Source organism: Ranitomeya imitator, chromosome 6 (assembly GCF_032444005.1).
Source record: "Ranitomeya imitator isolate aRanImi1 chromosome 6, aRanImi1.pri, whole genome shotgun sequence".
In the NCBI taxonomy this organism is placed as follows: domain Eukaryota; kingdom Metazoa; phylum Chordata; class Amphibia; order Anura; family Dendrobatidae; genus Ranitomeya; species Ranitomeya imitator.
In genome coordinates this window covers 539,106,922-539,121,409 of record NC_091287.1, presented here as the reverse complement: position 1 = coordinate 539,121,409, position 14,488 = coordinate 539,106,922, and the positions used below count along the sequence as shown (strand labels likewise).

At 43.0% G+C, this 14,488-nt stretch overlaps 1 protein-coding gene across 3 annotated transcripts in view; it reads left to right on the top strand.

The window, feature by feature from the left end:
- Positions 1–9,795, top strand: part of NDRG1 (N-myc downstream regulated 1) — a 71,443-nt gene extending 61,648 nt beyond the window's left edge. For all 3 annotated transcript variants that reach the window (XM_069731942.1, XM_069731941.1, XM_069731943.1), the window contains 5 exons: positions 698–749; positions 5,048–5,095; positions 5,432–5,467; positions 5,599–5,650; positions 8,421–9,795. In XM_069731942.1, the coding sequence (XP_069588043.1) occupies positions 698–749; positions 5,048–5,095; positions 5,432–5,467; positions 5,599–5,650; positions 8,421–8,680 (448 nt within the window). In that variant the 3' untranslated portion in view covers positions 8,681–9,795. The remainder of the gene's footprint in view (positions 1–697; positions 750–5,047; positions 5,096–5,431; positions 5,468–5,598; positions 5,651–8,420) is intronic.
- Positions 9,796–14,488: the final 4,693 nt, after the last annotated feature.

Sequence of the window (14,488 nt, the reverse complement as noted above, 5' to 3'; positions counted from 1 at the left end):
TTCTCCGTAGAATCTAAATATTTGCTCTTACTACTCTACTAATGTCGTCCATTATGGGACCTTATTCTTAGACACTACTTTAGGCCTCACTTCCATATGAACAGGCCCCAATCAAACATTGAACATTTTTTAAAAAAGTCCGACTCGATTGGAACTTTTATGTAAAATGTCAAGAAATGTTATCCCTCAAAGATATAGATCAAGGGTCTATGGGACTTGGTGTGATGAAATGCGGTGTTAAAAATAGTCCAAACTGTATCAATTTATTGCTACAGCTAAAAGCTGTCAAAGATGTCACAATAAGCCCCGCCCCTGAGGAGCCAACGGTTATGCCTTTTGTTACAAATTGCCTGGGTGGGGGCTTCCTTAGGCTTTTCATGTTTAACGTTTCCCCAATTCATATCATATGTATGGAGAAAGGAGGAGAGGAAGGTTCCAGATCCCCAGGGCAAGAATATGATGGGATAGTGTAGAACCCAACCTGTCCACCTGTGGTTCCCCAACATCAAATACCTGGGGAGCCATAGGATGTTTCTTTTAATGTTAACTCAAATTTCACTATATACCTAGAGGGTCCAGGTCATAACACCATTATTAGGCTCCTCAGTCGGGAGGGGCCCTACAGGGCAAGAAGGGGACAACTTTCAGATAACTTGGAAGACTCCTTAATCGAAACTTGTCTCACCCTGTGTTCCAGGTGTCCTGCTTTGCTGGTTGTTGGTGATAGTTCTCCTGCCGTGGACGCTGTGGTAGGTTGTAGGACTCATACCTTATGGATTTTTGCTTTTATCATCCATAGACTTGATAGAACGCCATTGACAGTAGTAATTAAAGTATCAGCCCAACAATTCTTCAGACATTAACTTTTAAAATGCAAAGGTTTGAAAAATGATAAAGATATTTTACGAAGAAGATCCAGAGCAACAAATATATTGGTTAAAGGTGATCTCTTGCCAGGTGATAAGTGGACAGTCTTTACTCTTATTTTATAGCCGCTGCTCCTTTGAGTATTTTTTTTTCTTTTGTTCTTCTAGAGATGTGTTCCGTTTTTCTACTGCTAATTTTTATGTTCTTTGCCTTGGGGGCAGGACTCATACGGTTATATAGGGATCTGTGTTTAGACTGTACTGTATAATTACTCTGGAAGCACTGCCAGGGTCAGCCCGGGTGCCTGGGGCCCACGGGAGGAATTGACCCTAGGGGCCCACTCTATAGCTATATGCATATACCTGTTAGCCATTATCCCTGTAAGTGAGCATCGGCAGTAAAACACAGGAGGCTCCTGCACATCTACTGTGCGCCACTATAACTGTGATGTAAAATTACGGTAGTTTGTTGCATGAAAGGTTTTTTGTTGAAAAAAAGTTATCACCGATCAACAGATTAGATAGGTGATAACTTATTGATTGGTGGAATCCGACCATTGGAAACTGCATCAATCGGAAGAACTTTTATCCTCTTTTTAAAATGCAGTGGCAGGTGGGATGTCTGACCTCAGCTCCATTCATCCTCTTTGGGGGCTTCCTGAAAAAAGCCAAGTTTATATAGTGTATAGGTAATACAGTGATCACTAGTGCCATTATGCACAGGAGCTCTGTATATAGTGTCAGTGGACAGGTAATACAGAGATCACCAGTGACATTATACATAGGAACTTTGTATATAGTGTCAGTGTACAGGTGTACAGTGATCACTGATGACATTATACATAGGAGCTCTGTATATAGTGTCAGTGTACAGCTAATACAGGGATCACTGATGACATTATACACAGGAGCTCTCTATATAGTGTATAGTGTACAGGTAATACAGGGATCACCAGTGACATTATAAACAGAAGCTCTGTATATAGTGTCAGTATACAGGTAATTCAGGGATCACCACTGACATTATACACAGGAGCAATGTATATAGTGTCAGTGTACAGCTAATACAGGGATCACCGGTGACATTATGCACAGGAGCTCTGTATATAGTGTATAGTAACCAGCTAATACATTGATCACCAGTGTCATTATACATAGGAACTTTGTATATAGTGTTAGTGTACAGGTAATACAGTGATCACGGATGAAATTATACACAGGAGCTCTGTATATAGTGTCAGTGTACAGCTAATACAGGGATCACTGATGACATTATACACAGGAGCTCTGTATATAGTGTACAGGTAATACAGGGATCACCAGTGACATAAACAGAAGCTCTGTATATAGTGTTAGTATACAGGTAATTCAGGGATCACCATTGACATTATACACAGGAGCAATGTATATAGTGTCAGTGTACAGCTAATTCAGGGATCACCGGTGACATTATGCACAGGAGCTCTGTATATAGTGTATAGTATAGAGCTAATACACTGATCACCAGTGTCATTATACACAGAAGCTCTGTATATAGTGTCAGTGTACAGGTAATACAGTGATCACCAGTGACATTATACACATGAGCTATGTATATAGTGTCAGTGTACAGGTAATACAGTGATCACCAGTGACATTATACACAGGAGCTCTGTATATAGTGTCAATGTACAGGTAATCCAGTGATCATCAGTGACATTATACACAGGAGCTCTGTATATAGCATCAGGGTATTGTTATGATCCGGTGACCTTGGAGCTGCATGAGAACTTTCACTGGGGAAAGTGGCCACTATACTGACCGCAAACCTAAACTTAACACCACAACTAGAAGTAGCCGTGGAGTGTACCTAACACACCTAGACACCTCGTTACAGCCGGAGGACTAAATATCCCTAAAGATGGAAATCGGAATACTGTCTTGCCTCAGAGAAAATCCCCAAAGGATAGACAGCCCCCCACAAATATTGGCGGTGAGTCGGAGAGGAAAAAACATACACAGGCAGAAAAAACAGGATTTAGCACAGGAGGCCACTCTAGCTAGATAGGACAGGATAGGACAGAGTTCTGTGAGGTCAGTATTAAAACCCGTCAAAAAACCACAGCGGAATATACAAAAAACCTCCTACATCTAACTAAAGATGTAGGAGCGTATATCTGCAACTCCAGTGAAACCAATCAGACAGAGAAAACACAAACAGTCTAATCTGGACAAAAGAAAAAACAAACGAATAGTACTGAAAATAAGCACACTGCATGTGTGCCACAGGAAAAGAAACAAACACTTATCTTTGCTGAACTGGCAGATAAGCAGGAGAGGCCAGGCTGAGATCCAACACTTCCAGAGAAACATTGACAACTGGAAAGGGCTAATGAATCCTGCACACTTAAATATCCCAGTCAGAACAGCAATTAGCAGATACACCTGGCCAGGACTCAGAGACAACTGCATTCCCAGTTACAACCACTGGAGGGAACCCAAGAGCAGAATTCACAACAGTGTATAGTGTACGTGTGCATGTAACATATTGACTTACCAGTCACACCTCTGGGTGAAGTCCCTCATCTTCGCTTTTCTTCTTCATCTGGCACAGCCCACATCACTTCTTCCAGCCGGGGATCTGTAGAAATTAACACAGTTATCAATAGCTGTTCACTTCTATAGCACATTCCCCACTTTTTCCACAATTTCTACACTATGGCAGATGAAGAAAAAAAGCGACATAGTACTGCCATGCACAGTAACAGGACCCCCCTTTTGTTCCCCCATGGAAGACAGCATCCTCAAAAGTAAATTATATTTCAGCAGTAATAATGTCCCCTAACAGGCCCCTACAGTAATTATGTCCCTACCATAATTACTGTATGTTCCTCATTCTGGCCCCCATACATTAATTGTCACCCATTTCGACACCCTTAATTTAATAATATCCCCAATCCAGCGCCCCTTAATTGAATACTGTCTCCATCCTGGGCCTCTATGTATCCCCCTCATCCTGAGCCTCTATGTATCCTCCCCATCCTGGGCCTCTATGAATTCCCCCCCCCCATCCTGGGCCTCAATGAATTCCACCCCATCCTGGGCCTCTATGAATCCTCCCATCCAGGGCATCTATGTATTCCAACCCCCATCTTGGGCCTCTATGTATCCCCCCTGCTGGTCCTCTATTTATCCTGCCGTCCTGGGCTTCTATGCATCCCCTGTCATCCTGGACCTCTTATGTTTCCCCTCCATCTTGAACCTCCATGTATCCCCCCCATCCTGGCTCTCTATTTATCCTCCCCATCCTGGGCTTCTATGTATCCACCCTACATCTTGGACCCATATGTTCCCTCCTCATTATGGGCATTTATTTATCCCCCCATTCTGGGGCTCTATGTATCCTCACAATCATTGGCCTCTATGGATTCTCCCCAATCTGGACATCTACAGTATGTGTCCCCCCCATATTGGACATATATGTATGCCCCCCATCTGGGGCCTCTATATATCCTCCCCATCCTGGGCCCCTATGTAGCCCCCACATCCTGGATTCCTATATTCCCCCTCATCCTGCAACCCATATGCTGCCCCATCCTAGGTCCCTATCTCCACTCCCCTGCTCATTCACAGTGGAAAAAAAATCTTATTTTCCTGCACTCCCGGGGCGTCCTTTTGCTGAATCATATCCGATGTGGTTGTTGACATGGCCGCCGACCCATCAGAGGCCGCGTGCTGACGTCATCGCCCGCCACAGAGCAGTGACATTCAATGACTGTGGCGCGCGGCCTTTGAATTACCCAGTGACCTTTCAACGTCTTGGCTGCGTGCATGATTACGTTTAGCGCATGGTGCATAGCAGTGCCGTTCCTGGTGGCCATCTTAACATTAATAAGCTTGTGCCACGTGCTGAACCACCTGGTCTATCATAGTCATAGAAATAAGATGGAGGTTGGCCATAGTCGGATTGACTCTTCCACACAAATGGCAATCTATTGGCCAAGACTTTGGGTTTATGCCACCAGTTGAGTGTTGGAGGTCCATCTGTCAGGATGTAGTTTTCTTCGGCCTCATGAATAGCTATTATTTTGGAAGAAGGTTACATCGAAATGAGTAAGAACCACTCAATATGGATAATATGTGTCAAAAACATAAAAAAAAATGAAATGGTTAATAACATATTATCTTTCCTTACATTTTAGGTGGAATGCAACTCAAAACTGGATCCAACCAAGACTACTCTACTAAAGGTAGGATCAAGTAACCTGTTCTAACGCTCATTCCGGACAAGTGGCCTCCACCAATAAAAAGCATGAAGGGGCTCGAGGTGCCACACCAGAAGTTACGGGCCTTCAGCTTTTAACTCAGAGATCCTTATTCCGATTGATGAGTGCAGTAAAGAGGATGCATTGATGATCTATATGTCGGATCAGGTCAGGCCCCCGCCGATCACACAATCACAGCTACTAATATATATATTCCCCAAAAAAGACCTTTATGTAATCAGTCAGGCGCAGCGTTTTATCACCCATGATCTTCAAAAACGTTTACTGATAAGAAAATGTATATTACTTATTTCTCAACAGATGTCAGACTGTGGAGGATTTCCACAAGTTGTTCAGGTAAATTATATATTTTTTTCTAAAATAATTTTAGATTTTTGTGTATCACCTAATTTGTATCACACAAAATGCAAAACAATCGTGTGGCTAGAAATAATAATCCTTCAATAACTTTTTTTTTCTTAATTTAGCCTGCAAAGCTTGCTGAAGCCTTCAAATACTTTGTCCAAGGCATGGGCTACAGTAAGTGAATAAGTGACACAACATCTTCATTGGTCTGAACTCGGATAGCCTCTTTAAATAAAAAAATACAACATGTATGATAACCCAATGTGCCCCTATGAACAATAATCTAACTATTATAATACTACCTGCCATGTACAGAAGAATACTGTATAACTACTATAATACTGCCCCTATACACAAGAATATAACTACTATAATACTGCCCCTATGTACAAGAATATAACTACTATAATACTGCCCCTATGTACAAGAATATAACTACTATAATACTGTTCCTATGTACAAGAATATAACTACTATAATACTGCCCCTATGTACAAGAATATAACTACTATAATACTGCCCCCTATGTACAAGAATATAACTACTATAATACTGCCCGTATCTACAAGAATATAACTACTATAATACTGCCCCTATATACAAGAATATAACTACTATAATACTGCCCCTATGTACAAGAATATAACTACTATAATACTGTTCCTATGTACAAGAATATAACTACTATAATACTGCCCCTATGTACAAGAATATAACTACTATAATACTGCCTCTATGTACAAGAATATAACTACTATAATACTGCCCTATGTACAAGAATATAACTACTATAATACTGCCCTATGTACAAGAATATAACTACTATAATACTGCTCCTATGTACAAGAATATAACTACTATAATACTGTTCCTATGTACAAGAATATAACTACTATAATACTGCCCCTATGTACAAGAATATAACTACTATAATACTGCCTCTATGTACAAGAATATAACTACTATAATACTGCCCTATGTACAAGAATATAACTACTATAATACTGCCCTATGTACAAGAATATAACTACTATAATACTGCTCCTATGTACAAGAATATAACTACTATAATACTGCCCCTATATACAAGAATATAACTACTATAATACTGCTCCTATGTAAAAGAATATAACTACTATAATACTGCTCCTATGTACAAGAATATTACTACTATAATACTGTCCCTATGTACAAGAATATAACTACTATAATACTGCCCCTATGTACAAGAATATAACTACTATAATACTGCTCCTATGTAAAAGAATATAACTACTATAATACTCATCCGATGTGCAAAAATATAGAAATATACAAGTGCTTCTCACAAAATTAGAATATTATCAAAAGTTAATTTATTTCAGTTTTTCAATACAAAAAGTGAATCTCATTTATTATACAGAGTCATTACACACAGAGTGATCTATTTCAAGCGTTTATTTCTGTTAATGTTGATGATTATGGCTTACAGCCAATGAAAAAGCAAAAGCCATTATCTCAGTAAATTACAATAATTAACAGAAAACACCTGCAAAGGCTTCCTAAGCGTTTTAAAAGGTCCCTTGGTCTGTTTCAGTAGCTCCACAATCATGGGGAAGACTGCTGACCTGACAGATGTTCAGAAGGCAGTCACTGACACACTCCACAAGGAGGGGAAGCCACAAAAGATCATTGGTAAAGAAGCCGGCTGTTCAGAGTGCTGTATCCAAGTATATTAATGGAAAGTTGAGTGGAAGGAAAAAGTATGGTAGGAAAAGGTCCACAAACAACCGGGATAAGCGCAGCCTTGAAAGGATTGTTAAGAAAAGACCATTCAAAAATTTGGGGGAGATTCACAAGGAGCGGACTGCTGCTGGAGTCATTGCATCAAGAGCCACCCCACACAGACATATCCAGGACATGGGCTACAAGTGTCACATTCCTTGTCAGGCCACTCATGACCAATAGACAACGCCAGAAGTGTCTTACCTGGGCCAAGGAGAAAAAGAACTGGACTGTTGTCAGTGGTCCAAGGTGTGTTCAGATGAAAGTAAATTTTGCACTTCATTTGGAAATCAAGGTCTCGAAGCATGGAAGAAGAGTGGAGAGGCCACAATCCAAGCTGCTGGAGGTCTAGTGTGAAGTCTCCATAATCAGTGATGGTTTGGGGAGCCATGTCATCTGCTGCTGTAGGTCCACTGTGTTTTATCAAGACCAAAGTCAGCGCAGACATCTACAAGGAAATGTTAGAGCACTCCATGCTTCCCTCTGCCGACAAGCTTTATGGAGATGGAAATGTCATTCTCCAGCAGGACATGGCCCCTGTCCACACGGCCAAAAGTACCAATACCTGGTTTACAAACAACAGTATCACTGGGCTTTATTGGCAGCAAACTCGCCTGACCTTAACCCCATAGAGAACCAATGGAGTATTGTCAAGAGGAAAATGAGACACCAGACCCAACAATGCAGACGAGCTGAAGGCTGCTATCAAAGCAACCTGGGCTTCCATAACCCCTCAGCAATGCCACGCCGCATTGATGTAGTAATTGATGCAAAAGGAGCCGCGACCAAGTATTGAGTGCATTTACTGAACATACTTTTCAGTAGACCAACATTTCAGATTTTAAAATCATTTTTCAAGCTGGAGTTATAAAGTATTCTTATTTATTGAGATAATGACTTTTGGGGTTTCATTGGCTGTAATCATAATCATCAACATTAACAAAAATAAACACATGAAATAGATCACTCTGTGTGTAATGACTCTATGTAACATACGAGATTCACTTTTTGTATTGAAGAACAGAAATAAATTAACTTTTTGATGATATTCTAATTTAGCGAGAAGCATCGGTAATGCTGCCTCGTATCTATAAATGAATAAAACCGATCCTATGTGCAATCAGATAGTTTCAGTAATATTTCCGTATCTGAATCCCTCTGTTCTCTCCGGTATCTTTAGTGCCTGCGGCTAGCATGACCAGACTGATGAGATCCAGGACGAACTCTGGGGCCAGCGTGTCCTCTATGGACGGCAACAGAAGCCGGTCTCACACTAACGAAGGGTCAAGGAGCCGTTCCCACACCGGAGACGGAAACAGGAGCCGATCCCAGACTGGAGAGGGGAACCGCGGCCGCTCCCACACAGACACCAGAATGGATGTGAATAACACCAGCAACCCAGACCACAATAATGTCAAATCTATGGAAGTTTCCTGCTAAATCGTCGATCCCAGTGATCAGCGTAAACCTTCCCGCCAATTGTACAGATTAACGGCATTCTCGTTCTTTATGACCGCAAAGGGGTTACAGCTGACATATATTCCGGAAAACAGAAATAGTCGAGGACCAAAGATTAAGTCTGACATTTAACCTTCAGTACAAAATTAGCCCAACTCACTCCCAAAATATATAATGGAAACTTCCAAAAACTTTGCTCTGCGGTATTAGCACAAGTAAATCATTTCTGCATATGATTGTGCTTCCATAGCTCAAATAACACTGGCAATTTAAAAAAAATATATATATATTTTTTTTGTTGTTGTATTTTTTTGTTTTATTTTAATATCACTCAATTCAATGGCGTTTGCAGCAATTTTGGGCTATTTAGCGCTAAAAGAAAAACAAAAATTGTAAATAATTAAATGAAAATATTTATAAATGTGTTGTGCATTTAAATCTATTTTAATAGTTTTTAAATACTAGAAAATAGTTTGTACTCTAAGCCACTAATAAGTGGGATTTTTTTTATTTTTATGTAAACGAACAATATTTCAAATATTATCAAATCTATTTTAGGAAATAAACCTGATTAATTATTTTCTTATTTTTTTTTTAATATTTTTTTTTTAAATTCACCTTAAATTTTAATTTCAAGACTTTATTTTTTTCATCATTACAGAGAAAAGTAAAAAAAAAAAATGATGATAATCTTTAACGACGTTACATTTATAAAGTTTAAATAAACCATATAAAGGAAAATTGCTGCTAATTAACAAGAAAATATTCTAAGTATATACATTAAAACGTAACCCTTCAATTTAATTATAAACTATCAGATTGTTCCATAGCTTGAAGATTTAAACATTTTTTTTTTTTCATTTTAGTAAATTTGTTTTTTGGCATTATGACCCGAAAAAATAATCTAATTTCTGCATTTGTTGATTTTAGCCTGTTCTTTATATTACTCATTATCCAGTGTTCTCTATATTTTCATTTTCTAAGTGTTTTGGGGCAGAAAACTGTGATTTCTCTAGAACTAGTTGAAGGAGCTCATTGTATACATGAATGGGATTATTGTATTTATTAAAGAACAATAAACTTGTAACTTTGCTCTACGGCGTTTTTTATGCATTTTTTTTAAAACAAATTTCTTACACAAAGGGACCATTTAGCCTCCGCGTGTGTTGCCTACAAGATGTGAATGAGCCTTATTGTAACATTAAAAGGAAAATGCCCCGAAATAAAAGTCTTCATCCCAACCCTAACACAACTCTTCAACCTCTAACTTACAAACGGTGTCTTCCCCTCATCCTTCAAACACGCATCAATCACACCTATCCTCAAAAAACCCTCCCTCGACCCATCCTCTGTGTCCAGCTATCGCCCGAAATCTCTTCTCCCTTATGCCTCAAAACTACTGGAACAGCATGTCCATCTTGAACTGTCCTCCCACCTCTCCTCCTGCTCCCTCTTTGACCGGTTACAATCTGGCTTCCGAACACATCACTCAACTGAAACTGCCCTAACTAAAGTGACCAATGACCTACTAACCGCCAAGAGCAAGCGACACTACTCTATCCTCCTTCTGCTGGACCTGTCTTCTGCCTTCAACACTGTGGACCACTCCCTCCTGTTACAGATCCTCTCATCTCTTGGCATCACAGACTTGGCCCTATCCTGGATCTCATCATCTAACAGACCGGACATTCAGTGTCTCCCTCTCCCACACCACCTCCTCATCTCGCCCCCTGTCTGTCGGTGTTCCCCAAGGCTCAGTTCTAGGACCCCTACTCTTCTCCATCTACACCTTCGGCCTGGGACAGCTCATAGAATCCCACGGTTTACAATATCATCTCTACGCCGGCGACACGCAGATCTACCTATCTGGACCCGACCTCACTTCCTTACTGACCAAAATCCCGCAATGTCTGTCTGCTATTTCATCCTTCTTTTCTGCTCATTTTCTAAAACTGAACATGGACAAAACAGAATTCATCATCTTTTCCCCACCTCAATCTACCCCTCCACCTGATCTATCCAGCAATGTCAATGGCAGCTCACTTTCCCCGGTCCTGCACGCTCGGTGCCTCGGGGTGATCCTTGACTCTACCCTCTCTTTCAAGCCACATATCCAAGCCCTTGCTTCCTCCTGCCGATTCCAACTTAAAAATACTTCCCGGATCCACGCATTCCTTGACCATGAAATCACAAAAACACTAGGGCATGCCCTTATCATCTCCCGCCTCGACTACTGCAACCTCCTACTCTCTCGCCTCCCCTCTAGCACTCTGGAACCACTCCAATCCATCCTACACTCTGCTGCCCGACTAATCGACCTGTCTCCCCGCTATTCCCCAGCCTCTCCTCTCTGCCAGGCCCTTCACTGGCTTCCTATCGCCCAGAGACTCCAGTTCAAAACACTAACAATGACATACAAAGCCATTCACAATCTGACTCCTCCATACATCTGTTACATGGTCTCCCTTTGTCTACCTACACGCAACCTTCGATCATCTCATGATCTCCTTCTCTGCTCCTCTCTCATCTCTTCCTCCCACAACCGCATTCAAGATTTCTCCCGTGCTTCCCCCATACTCTGGAACTCTCTCTATCCCAACAGATCAGGCTCTCACCTACCACAGAAACTGTCAAAAGGAACCTGAAGACCCACCTCTTCCGACAAGCCTACAACCTGCAGTGATCCCCAGTATACTGAACCGCCACATGACCAGCTCTACCCTCACCTAGTGTATCCTCCTCCTGTACTTGTGTGTGCCTTGTTTTACTCATGTTTATTGTATTTGTCTATATTTGCCCCGTTCACATGTAAAGCGCCATGGAATAAATGGTGCTATAAAAATGAATTATAACAATAATAATAAAAAATAAACTGTACTACAATTTTTTTTATTATTTGATTTATAATGTTGTACATTTTATCTCTATATGTCATCAGGAAAAGCATACGCATAATATTTTTAACGTTTTTTCTTTCTCATTTTTATTGTACCTACCGTGACACAGTGAGGTGAATCATATGCGAGGACAGTTATGTGTCCCCCCAGAATGTGCTTGGAAGCCTACAGAACTGCTGCAGTGCATTGTAATCACAGATATGGCTGTGGCTACCATGGAAAGTAATAGTAAGTGTGGACTGGGTTAAGTTATTTGACAAAGTCAGTTTAGGAAAACCTGTATTGGGCTTTTATTTTTTTGGAGAGATCGTAGGATGGTAGTGGGACGGATCTCTCCCTCCAGTTCGTGTGGGACGGATCTCTCCCTCCAGTTCCTGTGGGACGGATCTCTCCCTCCAGTTCCTGTGGGATGGATCTCTCCCTTTAGTTCGTGTGGGATGGATCTCTCCCTCCAGTTCGTGTGAGACGGATCTCTCCTTCCAGTTTGTGTGGGATGGATCTCTCCCTCCAGTTCGTGTGAGACGGATCTCTCCCTTTAGTTCGTGTGGGATGGATCTCTCCCTCCAGTTCGGGTGAGACGGATCTCTCCCTTTAGTTCGTGTGGGATGGATCTCTCCCTACAGTTCGTGTGAGACGGATCTTTCCCTCCAGTTTGTGTGGGATGGATCTCTCCCTCCAGTTCGTGTGAGACGGATCTCTCCCTCCAGTTCGTGTGAGACGGATCCCTCACTCCAGTTCCTGTGGGACTGATCTCTCCTTCCAGTTCCTGTGGGAAGGATCTCTCCCCTTAGTTCGTGTGGGACGGATCTCTCTCTACAGTTCGTGTGGGATGGATCTCTCCCTACAGTTCGTGTGGGACGGATCTCTCCCTCCAGTTCGTGTGAGACGGATCTCTCCTTCCAGTTTGTGTGGGATGGATCTCTCCCTCCAGTTCGTGTGAGACGGATCTCTCCCTTTAGTTCGTGTGGGATGGATCTCTCCCTCCAGTTCGGGTGAGACGGATCTCTCCCTTTAGTTCGTGTGGGATGGATCTCTCCCTACAGTTCGTGTGAGACGGATCTTTCCCTCCAGTTTGTGTGGGATGGATCTCTCCCTCCAGTTCGTGTGATACGGATCTCTCCCTCCAGTTCGTGTGAGACGGATCCCTCACTCCAGTTCCTGTGGGACTGATCTCTCCTTCCAGTTCCTGTGGGAAGGATCTCTCCCCTTAGTTCGTGTGGGACGGATCTCTCTCTACAGTTCGTGTGGGATGGATCTCTCCCTACAGTTCGTGTGGGACGGATCTCTCCCTCCAGTTCGTGTGAGACGGATCTCTCCTTCCAGTTTGTGTGGGATGGATCTCTCCCTCCAGTTCGTGTGAGACGGATCTCTCCCTTTAGTTCGTGTGGGATGGATCTCTCCCTCCAGTTCGGGTGAGACGGATCTCTCCCTTTAGTTCGTGTGGGATGGATCTCTCCCTACAGTTCGTGTGAGACGGATCTTTCCCTCCAGTTTGTGTGGGATGGATCTCTCCCTCCAGTTTGTGTGAGACGGATCTCTCCCTCCAGTTCGTGTGAGACGGATCCCTCACTCCAGTTCCTGTGGGACTGATCTCTCCTTCCAGTTCCTGTGGGAAGGATCTCTCCCCTTAGTTCGTGTGGGACGGATCTCTCTCTACAGTTCGTGTGGGATGGATCTCTCCCTACAGTTCGTGTGGGACGGATCTCTCCCTCCAGTTCGTGTGGGACGGATCTCTCCCTCCAGTTCGTGTGGGATGGATCTCTCCCTCCAGTTCGTGTGGGACGAATCTCTCCCATTAGTTCATGTGGGATGGATCTCTCCCTCCAGTTCCTGTGGGACTGATCTCTCCTTCTAGTTCCTGTGGGAAGGATCTCTCCCCTTAGTTCGTGTGGGACGGATCTCTCTCTACAGTTCGTGTGGGATGGATCTCTCCCTACAGTTCGTGTGGGACGGATCTCTCCCTCCAGTTCGTGTGAGACGGATCTCTCCTTCCAGTTTGTGTGGGATGGATCTCTCCCTCCAGTTCGTGTGAGACGGATCTCTCCCTTTAGTTCGTGTGGGATGGATCTCTCCCTCCAGTTCGGGTGAGACGGATCTCTCCCTTTAGTTCGTGTGGGATGGATCTCTCCCTACAGTTCGTGTGAGACGGATCTTTCCCTCCAGTTTGTGTGGGATGGATCTCTCCCTCCAGTTCGTGTGAGACGATCTCTCCCTACAGTTCGTGTGGGACGGATCTCTCCCTCCAGTTCCTGTGGGACTGATCTCTCCTTCCAGTTCCTGTGGGACGGATCTCTCCCCTTAGTTTGTGTGGGACGGATCTCTCTCTACAGTTCGTGTGGGATGGATCTCTCCCTACAGTTCGTGTGGGACGGATCTCTCCCTCCAGTTCATGTGGGATGGACTCTCCCTCCAGTTCATGTGGGATGGACTCTCCCTCCAGTTCGTGTGGGACGAATCTCCCCCATTAGTTCATTTGGGATGGATCTCTCCCTTTAGTTCGTGTGGGACGGATCTCTCCCTCCAGTTCGTGTGAGACGGATCTTTCCCTCCAGTTTGTGTGGGATGGATCTCTCTCTCCAGTTCGTGTGGGACGAATCTCTCTCTCCAGTTCGTGTGGGACGAATCTCTCTCTCCAGTTCGTGTGGGACGAATCTCTCTCTCCAGTTCGTGTGGGACGAATCTCTCTCTCCAGTTCGTGTGGGACGAATCTCTCTCTCCAGTTCGTGTGGGACGAATCTCTCCCTCCAGTTCGTGTGGGACGGATCTCTCTCTCTCCAGTTCGTGTGGGACGGATCTCTCTCTCCAGTTCGTGTAGGACAGATCTCTCCCTCCAGTTCGTTTCTTACAAGTTGACTGACGTTTGTTCAGCATACGTTGTTAATAAAAGTTTAGG